Source organism: Sparus aurata, chromosome 17 (genome assembly GCF_900880675.1).
Source record: "Sparus aurata chromosome 17, fSpaAur1.1, whole genome shotgun sequence".
In the NCBI taxonomy this organism is placed as follows: domain Eukaryota; kingdom Metazoa; phylum Chordata; class Actinopteri; order Spariformes; family Sparidae; genus Sparus; species Sparus aurata.
Genome location: NC_044203.1, coordinates 9062175 through 9082613, shown reverse-complemented (window position 1 = coordinate 9082613; position 20439 = coordinate 9062175). Strand labels below are relative to the sequence as shown.

Genomic DNA, 20439 nt, shown 5'->3' with positions numbered 1-20439 from the left:
TGGACCCTGGACTCCTCTCCTTTCTGTTAACGGGTCTTTTAAATCAGAGCAGCCCCGGTGTAATGGAAAAAAGGCACTGCTCGCACACTTACTGGCTACTGGTTACTGACCTAATGGCTTGTAAATTTTGCTTTTTTGGTGGAGAGAAATATGTGTGACATAATGTAGCTGAAAGGGATCCTTTAACTAGACTTCAAAACTGAATCAGGTTCGAGATTTAACTGACTACAGTCCCTAAAAAACTGTAAAAGGTGTTAAGTTTCCTAGATATGGAATTTCATATTGGTTTTAAACAGGCATTCCCAGTCTCACATTTACTTTGCAAAGTTTTTTGAAGGCATGTCCTACTATCCAAAGCATGAATCTGTACCTGTCTTAGTTTCTTGGAGACATTTCACCTCACATTGAAGAGGCTTCTTCAGTTCTAACTAACTGGAGGGGAGTTGCTGGCATTTGAACGTGTGGGAGCATCCTTACAGAGTAGTTGGGGCCACTTGTGTGTCTATGAGCAGTTCCGGTGAAAATAATCAAGGCTCTGCTCTCAAGAGTAAAATAATCCATCTACGTCAAACTTGAAGGTCCGTCTTTGATAAGGGGAGGTGGCCTGCGACATTACTTATCACCACCTACAATGCAGTACTGAGTTCTGTCCCCAGAATGCTTAACAACCATTAACACCTGGGCTCACCTAGCCTTAGCAACCCACATGCTGGTTGGGTCAACAGCCCACAAGTGGCTCTAACGACTCTGAAACTCAGAACTCACACGTGTCCTTAATGACTCTGTAAGGACACTCCCACACGGAGTTGAAAAGCCTGCAACTACCCTCCAGTTAGAACTGATGAAACCTCTTGGATGATAGGTGAAGTCCAGTTGCTTACGATACAGCACTTAGAACTACCATGACCTGGATTACAGAGAACATTCTTCAAAAAGTCCTTTAATATTATAATATATAATAAAGTTAATCATGGGCATCATGCAGAACAGCATGCATGACTTAATATGGGATGGACAGTTTCCATTTTTTAAATCAAGGAAAGGTTTATTAAGCATGTTCAGTCTTTTCCAGCAACACCCAGCGCTTTGCACTCACTCTTTCTTATGCAACCCAAGTCCTCTAAATTTGGCTCAAAGTAGTTCCCCTTGAGCACTTAGACCATGGGCTGCTCCCTGAAAGTCATACGGGGGAGGCAAAGACAGGTGGATGATTAGTGATCAAGTGATACAGAATTGATTAACGTGCGTCCTTTATTTTTATCTCCTCTCTCCAGTTGGAGTTGCAGTCATGCTGTGTGTTCCTGCCTAATGACAGCCTCCCGTCTCCAAGCACCATCATTTGCGGTGACATTCCCGGCACTGTCCGTAGCTGGTACCACAACCAGGCCTCCATGCCAGGCACTCTGGTAGTCTGCCTGCCACAGATTAGTGTCCTCAGTGCTGGCCACAAGTACATGGAACCGCTGCAGGAGCTCCCCTTCGTGGTCTCCAAGCCCATCTTGGAGGAAGGTAGGTTTTCATACTGTATCCGATGAAATCTCAACTTAAATTAGAATGATTAAAATGCGGGGACAAATGAACACACCCAGGTACACAGTGAGAACACCCAATGACCTGGTGTCAGAAAGATTGATGCAAAAGTCTAAATGTGAAAACAAAATACTACACCCTGGAAAACAATGACGGTGATTGGTTCATAGGTTAAAAATGGGAGTCTTGGGTAATAAATTTCAATAGGGGGGAGAAATCTACTTAACTTTATTGCAAATGAATTTGCTTTTATTGATAATTGAAATAAATGGTTTCATGATATTAATAGGCTACATAATGTGAATTCATCATCATTATAGCCTTTTCAACACTGAGCAACCTTTGACCCACTACCACTCATTTACCATGACAAAAGACAAACAAACTTAAGTAGAGAGACTTTGAGAGATAGATCTTGCACATGTGGTGTGCACACCTGGTACAGTTGACATAAGCAACACTCGGGTGAGCAGTGTTTTCTCTTGAGAAGAAGAAAAAAGGGGCCACCCTTCTTTTTTTACCCCCACCTCTTCAATGACATCAGGCATACAGATTTCAGAAACTGAGGAGAAAGGAAAACAACAGCAAAAGCTGTGACATCAGCATACTTGTCAATGTTGCCGTTAAAATTAACAACCCATGCCTTTAGTAATTCATTCCTACTCTTTGAAAAGCTCTTCATCTCTCATTTCCCACAGTACATGGGAAATGCGCTCTTCATGGCCCTGTGCTAGTGATCAAGTTCCCCTTTTCTTTAAGATGGTTCTACCAGGGTTGGCAAGCTCTTAAGTTCAAGCTCTCTTAGTGTGGCATCTTGACTCAGATCCACAGATTTAGAGAGAGTCATTTTACAGTATGTTTTGATGGGATCCTCTGCCTGCTTAGTGGCTACAGAGTATTGTTTTTGAGACAGGATACTGCTGCTTGGTGCATCTTTAAAGCTTCCTCATCCCATGTACTGTAAAGTAATGTGTTTGGAATTTAAAGGTAAGCGAAAGGAATATTCTAAGGCTTTGTCCAGACTGCAGGTTGATTTGTTTTTCAAATTACATCTTTAAAACAAACTGTCCACACTATTAGTAATCAGTCTGGATTTGTGTTTCCTAGTAATAGCATGGACGAGCCTACCCACACTGATGTACTTCCATCACTCTGGATTTGAATAATTAATTCGCAAAAAACTTTGATATCCAATTTGACCGGCCAGACTCAGAATCGTCTTTCCATCAAAATCGGAATGTGACATGGATCCAGCTCGCAAAAATTGCTTTTTGTGTGTGTGTGTGTGTGTTTTTTTGTTTGTTTTTAATCGTTCTTCTCGTTTCTCCCACCAGGTGATGCCTTCCCATGGACGGTTAGCTTGAGTCAATTCAGTGTGTACACATTGCTGGGACAGCAGCGAAGCCTGAGCCTTTTGGAGCCTATGGGCTGTACCTCCACACTGGCCGTCACATCCCATAAGCTGCAGAGCTGCTCTGAAGGAAGGAACTCCTTTGTAGTCTGCCTCCATGTTGATCTGCAGCCCATCCACGTCAAGTGCTCCAACCCTCAGGTCAGTCAGACAGTCCCGGATCTCACAAAGTAGTCATCAGATTTGCATGTATATTTATACAAATCATCCCGTTGTAAACTTTGCTGAAATATGAACACACGAACCCTGGCATGAAAATCTGGCCTCTGCATGATTTTCTGATATAGACTGACTTCAATAAATAAACTGCCTCATCTTCTTACCTAGTATAATTTTGAATGAAATGAAAGTGTAAACAAGAGAGTGTTGCCTTGTTTGTTTTGGCCAAACATTCTGAGGTCTGAATGAAGGAGAGTGGAGAAATGCAAGACTCATCATCATTGTTTTACAATGTGTTATTATATTTTGGTGAGAGCATAATGAATATGGACAGATTGGAAATGGAACATGTTTGTCTCCCAGTTGAGTCCCTATGTTGATTTTCATTGCACTGTTACAGCACTTTAATCACATCTACATGTACCATTGCACATGTTTTGTTTTTTCACAATTGAATTAGCTGTATTGAATTAGGTTCCTCTGTAAACACTTAATTGGGGCGACCTTTTGAGTGGTCACACTGTTAAATGTCTTCGACCACAGTGATGAGCTATGGTGATACTGAGGAGAATTGGTACCAGAAACAAACGAAAGGCCTTAATCTGTTAGTGGTGAAAACTTTCCCAGAGATGAGGCAGGCTGGTCGTTTCTTGAGGGAAAGTTTATTTTCTTCCTTCTTCTGTGTTCTCCCTTTCAAATGGAGTGCCTGTGTCTGGCAAAGCTGGGAAGGCTTATTGAGATTATATGATGAGTCATTATTAATTTATGGGTCCAATGAAAACTTCACTTCTCTTCTCTTCTCCTCTCTTCTCTTCTCTTCTCTTCTCTTCTCCTCTCTTCTCTTCTCTTCTCTTCTCTTCTCTTCTCTTCTCCTCTCTTCTCCTCTCTTCTCTTCTCTTCTCTTCTCTTCTCTTCCCACCTGTTCACCTCCTCTCTCTGTCTTTCCCTCTTCTCTTTGTCTGGAGATTATAACCTAATACTGTATCATTTCAAGTCATGCAGCAGCACTTTGAGAAATGCTGCCAGAGTGACCCCACCCTCCCCAGAACAAAAGAGACCTCACACCACTTACTCCCTTTTCTAATGAGCTTTGCCATTTGCGATTGTTGGTATGCAGATGGGTGTGCTGTCGCTGCAGTGTAAGTTAGCCCCAACACAGTTAGTGGAGAACGCTGTGGTGTTTGGGTGGTTGGTAGCATTTGAAAATCAATCATTATCGCACAAATTTTTAGATACTAATGTGTTTAAAGTCAACAAATAAAACCAACAAGTTTGGCCTCTTAACTTCTCTGGGCATTTCAGCCGCATTTTTGTGACATTAAATCTGATTTTCCATAACACTAGATGGATTACCTCATGGCACAAACAGAGGTATTTTTAGAAACTGGGGTGAAACGGCCAAGCCTTTTGAGTGTTTTTAGTCAACTTTATTTTATGTTTTTACATGTAGCCACACAAGGGATATTTGGCTTTAATGTTTAAAAGCACAAGGTCATTTGTGTAATTCTGAAGTGACTGTGCACATGAACAGGCAAGTTTCTGAATGACTTATTGAGGCTCAGTAAAAAATAGGGTGCAACTGCAGCTAAGATAGGAAGTGAGGTAAGTGTCTTTGAAAGGGCGATAAAAACATTAGGAGTAAAATAAGGGATCAGCAGCACTAAAAGAGAGTGAGAGAAAAAGGGACCATGCTATGCAAAGATACAGTTGCATGCTCACACACGTGTACATACATAATGTGTGCACATTAGCATTGATACATGTTACCAACACGTTTGTTTCTTCTTAACGCAGAACACCCAAGGTGAATTGTCAGATCTCGGAACACTTAGATGGAAAACCACACACATACACACACACACACACACCCTTGTGTCAATGAAGTCACTCCTAGTTGAGTCAAGTCCTAGTTACATATGTTAGAGAGTTGATTTATTGTTTGAATGCAGTCAGTCTGTTCAACAGCATCATTACCCTGTTCCCTTTACACTTCCTTTTACTTACTTACATACTTACTGTACATATACAATATCAAGTGACTTTTACCTCATCAGGACCACCTTGAAATCGGCAGACACACACACAAACCGTCACTACCACAGTTTGCTTTGACCTTTGACATCTGTACAGTAAATCAGTTCCCACAAATGAACACACATACACACATGCACAAACATCTGTACACATGTACACTCTCATACACCCCGCATACTCAACAATATGTCATGTTTGCGAAGTTTCTATATAAACTTTGCTTAGATAAAGGCACACGAACACTCACCATCTGCATGCTCTCCCATCTTTCATCTGTATGTTTTTATGAATGACTGTAGAAGCCTCTGTTCAGTCTCCAGTTTGTACTACTGCAGCCTAGCAGACCTCCTGATCTGCAGATGACAGGTCTTTGGAGAACTGAGCTCTCCAAATGTTCTGCTCACTTCCACAACTCACGAAATGTGGCATGTGTGTTGTGAGCTCATGTAATCGCGCAAGTACGTTTGTGCATGTGTGCCTGTGTGTGTGTGTGTGTGTGTGTGTGTGTGTGTATGTGTGTGTGTGTGTGTGTGTGTGTGTGTGTGTGTGTGCGTGTGCGCCCACTGGCCTGACAGCAGTAGCTGAGTTGAACCAACTGACCCTGCTTTCTGCTAATCTGGGATATCATGAACAGGAAGTAGAGATTGGATGGAACAAATGGCAGAAGGAAGATAAGGAGATGAAGGAAAAGATGGATAGAGTGTCTTAAGAATGGTAAGAAGGGTAATGAATGAGGTTGCAGAGAAATGAACTAAAAATCTGACCATGAAAGCAGGGACAGGGACTGAACTCCAGAGGACATGTAACAACACTTCTCAGCCTTTCCTTTTCTCCTCTGCTCGGCATTCTTTACCCTCTTCCTCCACATCTGCTGCTGAGTGCAGTAGGCCTTGTTGTGCTTGGTTGGACTTCCAGGCCCCAACCTCTCAGAGAAGAGAGCGCAGAGCCGTGCCTCCTCTGTCGGCAGCGCAGTTCGGTTAGGTATGGCAGACAGCTGTTGGCCCCGTCCCTGGACGGCTGCTGGATCGGCATTAGCAGCTCTTCCTGGACATGTTTGAAATGGCCCAGCTGTAATGTATTGTGCTGCTTTTCATTTGATTTATGCTTATTTATGGAAGGCCTCCCTGTAATGTGTGCGCTAACAGGCATGCACGTGTGAGTGAGCAACTGCAAGTAAAAATGTGCTTGGAGTAGAGGGTGCTCTCATGTGTCTGTGCACCTTTACTTTTGAGGGACCCTCAGTGTTGGGGCGGGGGGGTTAGTTGGCTGCAAAAGCGAAGCATTTGAAATCCAGAAATTAGCTCACTGCGAAAGAGCGTCACTTTTCTCCCTTTCTTTCCCTCTCTTTACTCCAAAGAACACTGACTGAATGCATGAATAACTGAAAGCATCACATCACATTCCCCTGCCGTCCCCTCATGTTTTCCACTCTTGTTTTTGGCTTTGTTGTTGTTTAAGGCTGAGGCCTCTTTTCATGTGAACACATGATAAATAGTTGAGAACACTTGACGCTGAGCCTTCAGTTTTTCCTAACCGTGGTGAGTTTTTGCAGGGGAAATTGATGACACAACTCAACTTTCCTCTGTGGGTGTTTCTTTGGAAGTTTTGTTGTTATGGATAACAAATTTGTACAGTGGAGCACGTGTATGAGCATGCTGTGCCCTTCAAATAATCATCCATTAAAATAGAAACATGAACACATACGTTTGACATCACTTTTGTGAAATGAGGCCTCTCTGAATGACAAGCACAAAGTCTAAAAGAGTGCCCAGTTGGAAAGTGAAAGAAATGGGAATGGATAGTGGTCCATTTTTGGCTAATATTTCCTCTTTCTCTCTTTGGTTTTCTCTCAACTTTAACTAGGTTTAGTGTCACATAACTACAAAGCTGCCAAGCCAAATCACGGTAATGGCCTCAGAAGTCAGAACTACATGAGAACTCCCCAGTGCAGCTGTTTGAGTCAGACCTTGGCAAAAATACATTTGAATCTGGTTTCATATATTAAGCCTACTTGTGGTGTGTTAGGTTTATCTTTTAAGGCACTCAATTGCCACAGTAAACTTCATGTATTGAAAGTGTATTCAATACTGTTGCCATGTTCTAAGCTGTATGTCTGCTGCGTGTATTTTGAGAAAGAGCAGACATAGATTGATTGACAGGAGAATCCTGCATGTAGCTTTTCCTTACATCAGACTACACTACACCAGTCAGTGTAAGTAAATACGTATATAATTTCATTGAAATACTGTATCAAGCATTGCAATCTGAGTTTTTCTCTTCTCTGCTTCTCTGTCACTCTCCAGGTTCAGCTATTATACGAGCTCCTCCTCAGCTGGAGCTCTACATGGGCTCGTCTCCAGAGGCACGGCATCTTGCGTCAGACCTCCAGCATTCCAGAACCCCCGGCTAGTGCTGCTCCATCCTCCCCGGTGCGCAGCAGTGCTGGCACCGCCCTACCAGACACCAGCACCTGCAGCCCCTCTGCAGATTTTGGTTCCCCCACAGAGGTTTGTTTTGCTCACCCAGCTACACATTTCATTGGGTCAGTTTTTATTAATCTTGAGTATCAGGAATCTGCACATCTAAGTTTCTCTTTCAATCAGTCAGCTATATGTGTACTTTATTTTACGCTGCTCTTGCTCTTTCTACCATAATATACATCCCAGTATCAGCCATTTTTTGCACTCTTGTCGCTGAGTGCGTTTTTCTTGTATCACTCCGTTGATGTTGTGCTGCTTGATTAATAAGAGGCCTAATGACTTTACCGTGCCAGCACACAAATATGAGCTTTTTTCTTTTTTTCCCCCCAAACTTAGATGCTATGAGTCATGCAATAACATGTGCCATGTAAGCCTTTGTTGTATACATGATTCTGCTGCTGATCTATGTGATTTATGTTTTTAAGTGCAAATATATTATTTTTTATTGGAATGAGTAGTTGAGTCAATGCTAACACGTGCAGTTTGTGTAAAAAAAAATCTGTTTTGTTTGGAAAGGATTTCGAAAGCTGGAAAAAATCAGTGCTTGCCTTTCATTCATTATTTTTTCTTACCCAGAGCAGATACTTCAGATAGGCTGTGAGCTCTGTTTGATTTGTGCAAGCTGCAGCTTGATTGAGTATAAACCTGCCTCTTAATTTGGGGAAAACAATAACCTGTATTTACATTTCTCACTCAGATAAAATATCAAACCCAGAGAATGAAGTATGAAGTGTAGCAGTGCATGAAGGCATGTGCAAAGCCAATGGAAAACTTAGAGTCAGAGTTTTTAAAGGAGCAACAACAAACGTTGAGTGTTATTTTTCCCTTTGTCTTTTCCGCGGCTTAGATAACGTGGCTTGAGTTTGTTCCCCTATTGAATACAGTAGCAGCATCAACAGCTAGCTAGGGGTCTATGGCCATGGGGCCTCAGTTGCCAGGGGCTTGTGTAATATGCATGTGCATGTTTGTGTGAAGTAGGATGCGTAAAAATTATTTTGTTGGTCAGTGTTTCTATAGAAACCAGCCTAGAATTGATCACCCCTGGGATTAAAGTGGGTCTGTGTGTGGAAAAAAGTGTCTAATATGCTATTGTGCAACTGTTTCTGCATGTGTTTCTGTACTATCAACTTGTGTGTGCGTGCGTGCATGTGTTCTTGTGTAATTTGTGGATCCACAGAAGGGGCAGCACTTCGGTATGGCAGGCCCTACGGTATAGTGCATCTATAACAAGGCCACAGAGGCCCCTGACAGCCCACTTGTCACTGTTTACCTAAGTACAAACACTGGTAGAAGTGTTTAGTCCTCTGGGAGGCCGGGTGATTGAGCAAGAATGTAGGAGCTGTTTTGATAAGTCTCAGCAGTAGTGGCAGCAGTCTCTCCCCAACAAGCCCTCCTCCTCAGTCCTCTAGTTCTTAAAACTACATCCACACAACACCCCCCAAACCCCCTGACCTGCAGCCCCTTGCTAACCATTTCTCCATCCCCAGCTACTGAGCTGACACCATTAATGTGGCTGTTTTATGTACTTTTATTAAGGACATATTTATTCAGCAGGATTTGTCTTGAGTCTGTTTTCTCTTCCCATGTCCCCTCTGTCTTTCACACCCCTCTGTTCATCATGCCTTTTTATTTCTCTTTCTTCTCGTGTTGATCACGACCTAACAACATCCCTTCATATTCTTAATCAACCTGAACCTGACCATAGCCCGAGAGAAGTTGTTTCCTTTCCTGCCTGAAGCTTGACTGCCAGCATTTGTCAGGAATTCATGGGAGAACATGATGGAATTAGGATTAGGCCCCGTCACCTGTCAAGATCTGCTTTTTGCTTTTTACTGCCCTGTAATTGGTTATCTCCCTAGTCTGTCCTTCGTCCATTCATGCTTTATTCCATCTCGCCCACTTCCCCTTCTTCCCTTCTCTCTATGTACAGCTTTATCCTGGCTCTCTCACTCTGTCATTTCCTTTTTGCTTTTTTCTTTCTATTACTGAACCCATCCTTTGTGCCCTCCCAACATTTCTCCATCCCTTTACCTGTCCCTGAAGTGTTCTCTCTTTCCACTCTTCTTTCATAATCTGCCTTTGCCTCCATCTTTCTTTGACACATCCAGCCTGCTGTTGTCTTCCAATGTTTGGGTCTCTCTGATGAGCAAAGACAAACTCTGCAAAGAAAATAAACCTGGATCCTCAGCCCGTTTATAGCGCAGAGGCCCAGGAATTAAACTGTATACTTTACAGCTTGGCTTGTGGAGGTGTGGGAAAATAGCTCCCTCTCTGAGTGTGTGTGTATGACTCTGTGTGTGTTTGGGGCCCCAATCTGGAAGCTCAAGAACGTGGCAGAACCCACCTCTACCAACACCACACCACAACATCTGTTTCTCAAGGCCTCACCTTGATGTGAGGAGGAGGGGGGATTTTCCTACACTGATAAAAACAGGAACTTTGGCTTTACTGGTGACTAACTTGTAGCTTTGGTTTTACATTTCTTTTTGATTACTTACTTGTTGTGTTCTTTTTTTTAATCACTCTGTCCTTTGCTTTGTAAAGTGCCATTGCCAAAATTATAGCTGCAGGAATTTTTTGCAGTGTTCAATTTAAAGTAGCCTTGGATTTTGACAACTCATGTGTAAAACCGTTAAAATCAGATGCTCCTTTCGGGGTTTATTTGATTTTACTCACATGAATCCATTCATAAATTACGAGATTCCTCAATTGAAGGTCAAAACATTTGGTGTGATTTAATTTTTCTCTCTCTCTCTATATATAAATATATATATATAATTTCTCTTTCTTCCAACCCTGGTTAAATCAATGCGTGAGAGACTAAAAGTTGCGACAGCTTTGGCTCTGGCTGGGAAGCGGGAGCAGTCGGGTGTCCGATGTTCCAGCGTAACCACGCTGCAGTACACAGTGGTCTGAGCTTCCCACATCGCCAGCGGCTGGCTCCTGTTTCCACACATGATATTACAGAGCCTAATCCTACCGACTGGCCAGAACTGTAAACTAAATAATCCAAACCACACACACACATACACATATACACACTTACACACACACGCACACAGTTTTCTATGTTTTGACTCCAGCTCAACAATAATTAGTCCCCAAATGGCAGTTGACACTAGAATATCTCTCATTGAGACTGACTGAACACCATTAATACTGGGCTCGTATTACTCACTACCAGTCGCTGTTATTACACACACATAGACACACAGACACAAATTCACATGCACTCACACTTTTACTGTTTGGTTCCATCGAAACACGTAATGACAACTGCTAGACACTCGATGGGAATAAATGCAAGCTCTGGGTGAGTATGGTGATTCACTGTTGGGTTTTTTTTGTTTTTTTTTTGTTTATAGCTACAGTACTTAAGTTCATTGTAAGGGTCATGAAACTTAATTTAATATTATATTCTGTATATCGACTCTGCATTTGACATAGTGGTCCTGCAGTCTTAGTTCATGCTTGTGTATCTGGTGCAATCCTTACTTATTTTTTTTTTTTATCCGTTAGGATTTAACTCTAAAATGATTTAACAGGTGTGTTTAACCTTTCTTATTCTGAAAGCTAAAGCTTCCAGTGTAGCACATGTTTTTCATTAGTTTCTAGTGCTCATACATTCACATGTTGAATCCATTTTTGAATAAGTAAAATGCTTAATTTATTTATATAATTGTCATCCGTTGTTATTAAGCTCTGCTTTTAGCCTACCTCAACTGCGCGATTAAATTAAATTTGCAAATTAGCATGGGGCCCTCATACCGCCGCCCAGCTGTGGAACAGGGACATAGTTTCCTCATCTGGATCCTCTTTAAGACACTGTAATCAGTCCAGCAGCTGTGGGGTTTCTAATTGAGATGGTTGATAACCTCCTCACCAACCACAGCCAGGCTCGATAACCATGACACAATCTGTCATTACCCCGCTGCGATGGGAGAAGCTGTGGAAAAAGTGAAACCCCACAATGCCAGTGCTGCAAATTGCTGCATTGTTTGTTTGCAGGCTTTTCACTTCCCCTGTTGGCCACACAGATACATGCTTGGAAAGCAGATTTACCAGGACGAGGGCGAGAGAAATAAAAAATGTCCCCAGTGCTGTCATCCTCAGTGCCTTGCCAAACCCTCAGTAATGAGATGAGAGCTCACAGAAGGCAGCCTCCTCCGCCGCATCCTGCTTTCCTCTCCACCTCACCCCCCACCTCCGCCCCCGCCTCCGGTCTTCACTTCCCATCCTCTCCCAGGCTGTGAGATGTGTGTGTCCTGGCGCACTTGAGTGAACGCAGGCCATGTGGGTGCTGGTGGCTTAGTTTGGGGTTAACACCAGTGACAGCTCCACACAATGGAGTTCTGATCGGAGTTCTGTTCACCAGACACTGATGTCATCTACATACAAAAAGACTCAAAAGCTGGTGGTTTCTTTGTTATGGCTACATGCACAGCGACGACACTTTCAAACATACGAACACATTCGTCGAACACATGGTGGGATAGACAGATAGACAAAGAACCACACAAAGTGTAAAGTTTAAGTGTATTGTTTGTTTGTATGTTTCTTTTCTTTGTGTCAAGTTTTAGAACTCACAGAAATAAGCACATAAATACATTAGGTCTAAGGGATGCAGTTCAGCATCATATATGCATGGTTGTAAGATTGCAAGGCATTAAGGGCCACGCTGCTAAGTTCAGAGGAAAAAACAAACACACAAATGCATGTTCAGAGGTAACAAAATCCCATCTTTTCAAATCCTGGACGGTGAGGGTCGTCAGGCCATCGTCAGCATACAAAAATATTTTATATTCAGTTTCTCTGACCGGGATCCCTGTAGTGTCTCTGTATTCTCTGATTGCTTGTGCGAGCTGTTCAATGAACAACACAAAGAGGGCGGGGCTTAAGGGGCACCCCTGAGCCGTGCAACAAAACAAAACCTTAACTCTGACTTCCATTTTAGATGTTTTGAAAACGTCTATATAGGGAGGGAAAACCAGCAATTACTGGAGGGCCCCTACATGTGTCAACCGATAATATACTCTCATGAATATTTTTAGTACACACGATAAGCGGGCTTCTGCCTATTCAACTCCCAGATTTGTTAGTTGTAGATCAAGCCTAACTTTCTTTGGACTATAGTCTCTCATTGTTAGATCCATCAGCAGCTGAGCTATTTAAACAGAATCATTTGTAAGAACAGTAACAAAACATAAACCCTAAACACCTTCAAAATGACTTGTGTCTAATCTGTAACAAGTAAGTCATACACTTTATTAACTGAACAGTTGTCCACTAGAAATAGTCCAGCAGTGGGAATTGGCAGTTGTGAGTAAACTGGCTGATCAGGTGGGAGTGCTCGGATTATGTTGCTATATGTCTCAACACCATGCATATGGTCCTTAATAAAATGTCAGTTTTTTCTTTTTGGCTGTTGCATCCCTCAACTGTTTATCCATGCTTATCAACTAAAATGTAAGGTGTTAATTGCTCTTTGACACCGCCAAGAACAGGCTTTTGATTTTTTTGAAAGAATCTTTGTTAAATTTAATGTAAATGTTTGAGTTCTGTCACAGTCTTAGAGCTTATGTGGTGGTGCCAAGCTTGGCCTCAAATCATTTTCGTTACCATCTTACCAGCACTGAATGAACAGACCCAATTTTGACTCCCTAGGGTGACTCAGTGCCTGCTGGAGACGACAGTCCGTTTGCTGACACGGTTACTCTGGAGCAGAAAACCAGCACCATCGGTGGAACCAGCGGGAAGGTCAGCCTGTGGATGCAGTGGATGTTACCAAAGGTCACAGTTAAACTGTTTGCTCCCGATCCAGCCTCCAAAAAAACAGGTATCTCATCCTTTACTAGTAATTATCAATACATGTCTAGTTGCTTATGGATTTTTTTTTTTTATGTATATGTATTCAAATATATGTAGAGAGAGTGAATGATTTGCGGCTTTAAACACATGACAAATGGTAAGTCTCTGTGCTTTATGTTCATGGTAGCAGCAATAAAGGTATGGAGTATTCAGTGACTGAATCATCTGAATAAAACAATAAATTACTTTCTTGTCAAAATAAAATTCCAGTGTGTAGGATTTAGAATGATCTATTGGCAGAGACTGAATACAGTATTTATAATTATGTTGTCATTAATATATCTTTGTTTTTTTTTTCATCACCTTAGAATGATTTTTTTGTATTTACGGAAAGAGCAAGTCCTGCTCCATGAAATTGCACAGCCTTGTTTCTACAGTAGCCCAGAATGGACAAACCCAATACTGGGTCTAGAGAGGGGCTTTAGCGTTTTTAGTGGCCAGTGTGGAGGAGGGTCAGATGAGGGGTGTTCAGTTGTTTGCAAGCTGCAACCACACCACTAGATGCCACCTATATACACCTGATGGACATGTGTTAGAAGGCAATAGGAAACACATATGTAGATCTGGACACATTTTTAATGAAAGCTTGTCAGTGTGCAGTGTGAAAGAGTGCAGGAAACATTCAGGGCTTTTACAGTCTTGCTGTAACACAACACTTCAAGTGCTTAACTCCAGCCTCTATTCTCATTCAAATGTTGAGCACTTGGGAGGGAAAAGCAGCTGGAGAGAATGAGGGACAGAGGAGAAGACAAATAAATAAATGGGTGATGAATCCAAAGCTAACCGCCTCGTCCCCTTTAGATTTACTGGGGCGATGAAAGGCTAGATTTACCTTTAATTGGTGGCTGTAATATTTAGCATCTGCCAAGCAGATCGTCCAGCTTAAAGTCTTTTATAGTGGAAATGGAATGTTTTGGAGGACATCACAGAGATGGTTTGACTTAGAGACATCCTAAATAGGCATTACTATGGATTTGGCCTTAATATGTGCCATCTGAGTTGCGAGATGAACTTACCACTGGATTTTCTGTGCACACCACATTAAGCATGCTATTGAAAACAAGAATTGTGTGTATGCAATATATTAAATGCCTAATATCACCAGTACATTCTTGGAGGTAAGTTGGCCACAGATATGACTGCACACAATCTGCTATGATGTAATATGTTTTTCAACTGCAAAGGAAATAAGATTCTTGTCTCTCCAGAGAAATGGAAAAACAGCCATTCCAGACGTATTGGTTCTCGGGGTATAATGTTATGCTATTATGTGTTGGAAGATTAGAGGTAGAAAATCAAGCACGAGTCTCCAGAGGCTCTGCTGAAGGCACAAATCAGTGGTACACTTTCCTTCTTTCAAGACGAGCCATTTAAGACGCAGGGATTAAGGGTTTCCTTACAGGCTGGGTTCAGAAAACTCATACATCAATATCAACACCATGCTCGGAGACTATGAGTGTATGAGTATCTAACAACTTTGGAGAGTTCTTTCCACACGGTATCCACAATAAAGCTGACAGGCCTTGTGTTTCAGTTTTAATAAGCCATTCAGAACCTCTGCATTTCTCCGAATCACCACAAGGCAACAGTACAACAACAACCATAGTCTCGCATGCATGAAGTCCATTTTCCCAAGCTAGCCTGTGATGGTGGGACTTTGTCTGTGGAAACAATGAGAGAGAAGCAACAGTTAAGCTCACAGGCTTGGTTCAATACAAAGTTAATCAGTCCTTCTATGAAGCTTACTCACTTTGCCTGCAGTGGGTGGGTTTGTATTCACACAAGGTGCACTGAGGCATGCACATACATTTTAATGAATACACACACTGAAGAGTCTACGTGAACGTTAAGTATTGTGTAAACACATACAGCATAATCGCATGCACGCGCAGACACACACATACACACACACACACACACACACACACATACACACACACACACACACACACACACACACACACACACACACACACACATACACACTCTTATTATAACCAGCTGAGGTTATTCCTGCTTTGCCATCTTACGCATGTATTTCAGTACGATTTCCTAAGGCTTTAATCAGCTTCAGAAACACACTGTGTGTCCACTGTGCAGGAACTGACCACAGCAGTTGGATCAAGACCAGAAACAAGACCTGATCAGGGTTAGCTACAGTGCTGTGCCCACAGAAATGAATTTCAAACACACACAGATGAAACTTCATCTATTAATGTCTGAGTTCAGCTGCATTGCCTATTTTCGAAGTACAGTGGTGCCATACATATTGCAACAAAAACAGAGAGAAACTCGCAGCAATCACATTTACTGATAGTGGAAGAAGAATTCAGATCTTTTACTGAAGTAAAAGTAGCAAAACAATCATATAGAAATATTTAATCTAATGTTAACTTACAGAAGTGTCAGCATCAACATATACTTGTAAAGTAAAAGGATTGTTTATCAACAATTTCACATTTCCTAACAGGCAGTTTTCTTACAATTAATTATTATTGATGTGTTGGTATGTGAGCGTCACTAATTTTGCAGCTGATGAGGTTGCTGATTTAAACAACTTTATATACTGCCGGGTAGCTTCACCAGTAATAATTCATCATACTTTATTTTCTATTTATCATCAAAATTCACATAGTAGCTACTAACTACTGTTCTCAAATTAAAGTAAAAAGTACAAAAAAAATCTTTCAAAATGGGCTGGAGTAGATTTCCTAAGGTCCCTGTTTACCTTGCTATCACTGTACAGTTTTGTCTGCCATTGGGCACTAAGTTGCTCAGGAAAAGGAGGGTTAACTGGGGATGCATTTTTATTGTAGACTAAATGATTGAAAAAACTGTTGTTGTTATTTGTGACTGTGAGGAAAACAGAAATAATCCAACTGTCTTTGCAACAGTGGCACCAACGATAATACTGCTTGCAAAATGTTGCCATTTTAAGTACAATACTTGACTCAATGTATTTGTCTATGTTTGCAATGTTGCTTAAGTTAAGTAAGTAGCCTAATTAATGTATGTCTTTCCATTGTGATTCACTTCCTCTTTTTAATGTATTAAAACATTATTTCCTCTTTTTCGTATTTCTGTCAGAGATCTGTGTCATCAGTGAACTGGAAGACCTGAGTGCCTCAGTAGATGTCCAGGATGTTTATACAAAGATCAAATGTAAAGTTGTCAGCTTCAACATCGACCACTACAGATGCAGGTACAGCACATCCCGTACATGTTAATACATTTATGCATCAGCGTATTTTTGGTAACCTTTAGGTCTGCAAGTAGAAATGTGTATGTCTACATGATGTGGCACCAGGGGAGCCAGTGATAAAACTGGGACCCTCCGGTTTGAGGACAGTCAGTCCACCAGGTCACTCTGCACCCAATCACACACTTGTCTAAACACATACTTTCCACCAATACCACTAACCCTTTGTTTGTTTCTACTTCTCCTCATTTGGGTAATTTTTCACATTATCACCTCAGCATCACTGTCTTTCCAGACAGCTGTTGTGGCTGTGACCACAGAGAGACAGACAGACAGACAGATGGATCACCAGGACTAGACAAACGGGTTGAATGGGCCTTGGGCGGGCCCAACACTGACTCACAATACAGAGGGGTTCAGTCAGTCCGTCAGTCGTTTTCTCTGTGCCTGCTGTGTCGGAGTCGATTTGCAGAAACATTAACACGTTGTTAGGGGAGGAAAACCACCGGGCGATGTTCCACTGCATCCTTATGATAATCTCTCCCCATGTGAAGTTCCAGTCAAAATGGGGTAATTTAGCTCCGGGCTCTGAAATTATGAGAGCACGTACTGCAACACGGTGAAACTGAAGCTGTGCCTAAATAGTTATTTTATGCCCTATATGCGCATTCTTCCCATCAATTACATTTTCCTTTTCAATACCTAAATCATGATTTTTTTCCCTGTAATTCTTCCTCCTTGCCTTGATCACATTCCTCAGAGATGGAATCAGCAGCTTGAGTGTACGCTGTGTACGTGCCTGAGGTCTTGCTCTGTTGGGAAGAGACCACTTAGCAGGAGGCAATTCGCCCTGTGTCTGCCTGAGGACATATTGAAACAGTGCTCTATAACACTCCAGTATGTTGCATCTAGCAGACGAATGCGCGTTTGCATGTCTCTGTGCCTACATGCCTCGGTACATACGTTCCTTTAAGTGCCTCCTTCTCTGATCGAGCCAGACAGAGTAAAAGGGAGCTGGACCTTTGTGGGCCCTTGGCCTATACTGAACCCCCATCTTTAACAATCAACGCTTTAACCACTGATATGTTAATGGTTATTGACTCTGATTTGCCAGATTTTAAAATCACCTTAGCTGTGTCCTGTACAGGTCACAGAGGGACTGAGGCGATCATCTTGGCTTTGAAACTGAGTGTCTAGCAAGCTTCTCACAGACCTCCCTGCTTCACTGTAGTCAGATGATTTATATTCTGTCAGGCCACATGTGTTGCATACAGTATGGAGTATCAGCTTAAGCCAGGACAACGTCAGTGGTTAGACAGTTTTAGAGCGTGAAGGTGTCGTGGGTCATTATATCACACTACGCTGCTCTCCACAGGTGTGTGTCCAATTACTTCTGAGACAGAGCCAACCTTAATCTTTTGGGTCGATCTCTATGCCTTCCTAAGTAGATAATGGGTCAATTTTCTCATTCTTAGGTTATTTCAGTTTAATGTGCGTTTAACAACGTGGTCTCAACACATTTAAACCGACCAAAGTTCTGGCAGGCAGAAGCACTCTATCATCCAAGCCAGGTTACAGTCATGGCTGTTTAGGACACAGTGGAGGACCTCTGAGCTCCTGGCGCACTCTAATCTGTATCATCCACACATACAAGAGAGCCCACAGGGGTTGGAGTCCATATTAATCATTCTGAACAGATAATTGTGAGGTATTTCATCACCCAGCCCAGGTTATTTGTGTGCATTGGGTCAAATTAAATCAAGCTTGACAGAGAAAATGTCTCGTCTGGCCTTAGCTATCTCACTGCTGGAAAATGAATGGAAAGTTAGATAGATCAGGCAAATATGGGAGGTGAAAACCTTATTAAATCCTTGATTGTATCAAAATAAGAGCAGGACGAGAAAGGTTGGAGGAGGGAAGGAAGATGACAGAGTGGGAATATGAAATCAGGTGGGCTTTGAGCCCTGTAGGTGTGGGGCTCACTCTTGATAGAGCAGTGGAGGTGAATAAAGGGAAAACATGGAAGTAAGACATTGCTGGGTTAATTGGTTATTAAACTGTTTAGGGGAAGTTCAAAAAATTAGGAAGCGTCTTCTCCTTCTTATTTCAGCAAAGTCTCCCCTAGCAGCAGTGCCCCTTCAACTGTGCTGAAACGCACAGATGCCCCCTGATGAAGAAGTTCGGCCGGTGACAGTCCACCCTCGTTCACACAGTTTAGGGTTGATGTCTACCAGCTGTTCTGAACCAAGTGTTTCAGAACGAGGGATGACTGCATTGGAGAAGAGAAAGGGAGAAAAGAGAGGGATGGTGGGAGAGATGAAGAGTTGTGGGCTGTGGGGGGTCCATATGTATTAGTCACTCTTACAGCTGAAAGGGAGTGATTACAAAGAGATATTCGGAATAGAACACACACAGAAAGAGCTGACATATGCACACAAGATAATGATGCATGAAACACATGCAAATACATACACACTTAGCAGTAGGCCTACTCTTTTCTTACAGAACTGAAGAGGGGGGCATCAAAGAATTGACGCAGATGGTGTTGAACCACTGTGTGAACCGTTTTTCCATATGTGTGATCTGCGTGATTGTAAATTGTAGAGCAACTATAATAATGCTTTGCGTGTAAATGTCTGTATGTGTTTTATATACAATAGATTTAGTGATTGTAGTGCTCTGCATGAAGACTGGTATTTGTTTTGACTGTCATCATGTTAACCTCTTCTGATTTCTGCTTATCAGGTACTTTATGGATGGCCTCAACAACACATGGCAGTCAAATTATCATGCACCACATTTTTTGATTTATATGCAATCTCCCTCCATAAAGACATGTGTTGCATTTGATTAAATGTGAAAGCAGTGTCTAAATTTCAATAAGAATGGTATTTTTTCATACTTAATTTACCTGCATTGAAGGTTTCTGTCCATGCCTCCCGGCTGCTGAAAGTTTGATACAAATGATACTAATGCCTGTGGTCCACTTATCTAAATGCAATTTTGTAACTACTGTTGCTACTAAAGAGATAATATCAGTTCCTGCCACAGCATTATGAGTAGTGCCAGATGCCCGAGTTAAAACTTGGCCTTGTGTGTCTCTCCAGGCCAGGGCAGGGCTGGCACTCTGGTCACTATGAAGGACTCATTCTGCAGTGCAAGGAGACAGCTGTGGTGAGGCCTCTGCCTGTCCCAGAACCAGCCGTAGCAGCCTTAGGCCTCTATATACTGTGCCTCTGCCACTCTGCTGCTCCTAATCAAGGCCCCTCATCTCTGCTCATGCTGGACAGACAGGAAAATAAAGACAAAACAATTCTTCTGGTTATAATAGAGGGTGCCCACATGTGAAATATTATGGTACACCTGAAAATATTCATGGAGAACAGAATCAAATCACAAATATATTATATTTACATTATGAGATTCCCCTGTCTTTCCAGTGTCTGTGCTTGACTAAATAATCAAGCCAATGTAATCTGGTAACAGCCGTTCTTCTTTCTCTGTGTGTGTGTGTGTGTGTGTGTGTGTGTGTGTGTGTGTGTGTGTGTGTGTGTGTGTGTGCGTGTGTGTGTGTGCGTGTGTGTGTGCAGTGTGTGTATGTGTGTTTGTGCAAGTGTGTGTGTGCAAGTGTGTGTGTATGAGAGAGAGAGAGAGAGAGGAAACTAGGACATGGGCCTTCAGTCTCTGGTTGATGAAATCTTATTCTGGTGATGGTCTTATACTGATACCTAAAGAATGAACATGTGTTGGATAGAGAA

The 20439-nt window shown here is 42.1% G+C and overlaps 1 protein-coding gene across 4 annotated transcripts in view; it reads left to right on the top strand.

The window, feature by feature from the left end:
- Window positions 1–20439, top strand: part of vps13b (vacuolar protein sorting 13 homolog B) — a 329852-nt gene that overhangs the window by 164735 nt on the left and 144678 nt on the right. For 2 of the 4 annotated variants that reach the window (XM_030393722.1, XM_030393720.1), the window contains exons 23-28: window positions 1275–1509; window positions 2865–3082; window positions 7438–7641; window positions 13279–13450; window positions 16570–16684; window positions 19789–19855. In XM_030393722.1, coding sequence (XP_030249582.1) covers window positions 1275–1509; window positions 2865–3082; window positions 7438–7641; window positions 13279–13450; window positions 16570–16684; window positions 19789–19855 — 1011 coding nt within the window. The remainder of the gene's footprint in view (window positions 1–1274; window positions 1510–2864; window positions 3083–7437; window positions 7642–13278; window positions 13451–16569; window positions 16685–19788; window positions 19856–20439) is intronic. The other 2 variants (XM_030393719.1, XM_030393718.1) reach the window with 1 other exon arrangement.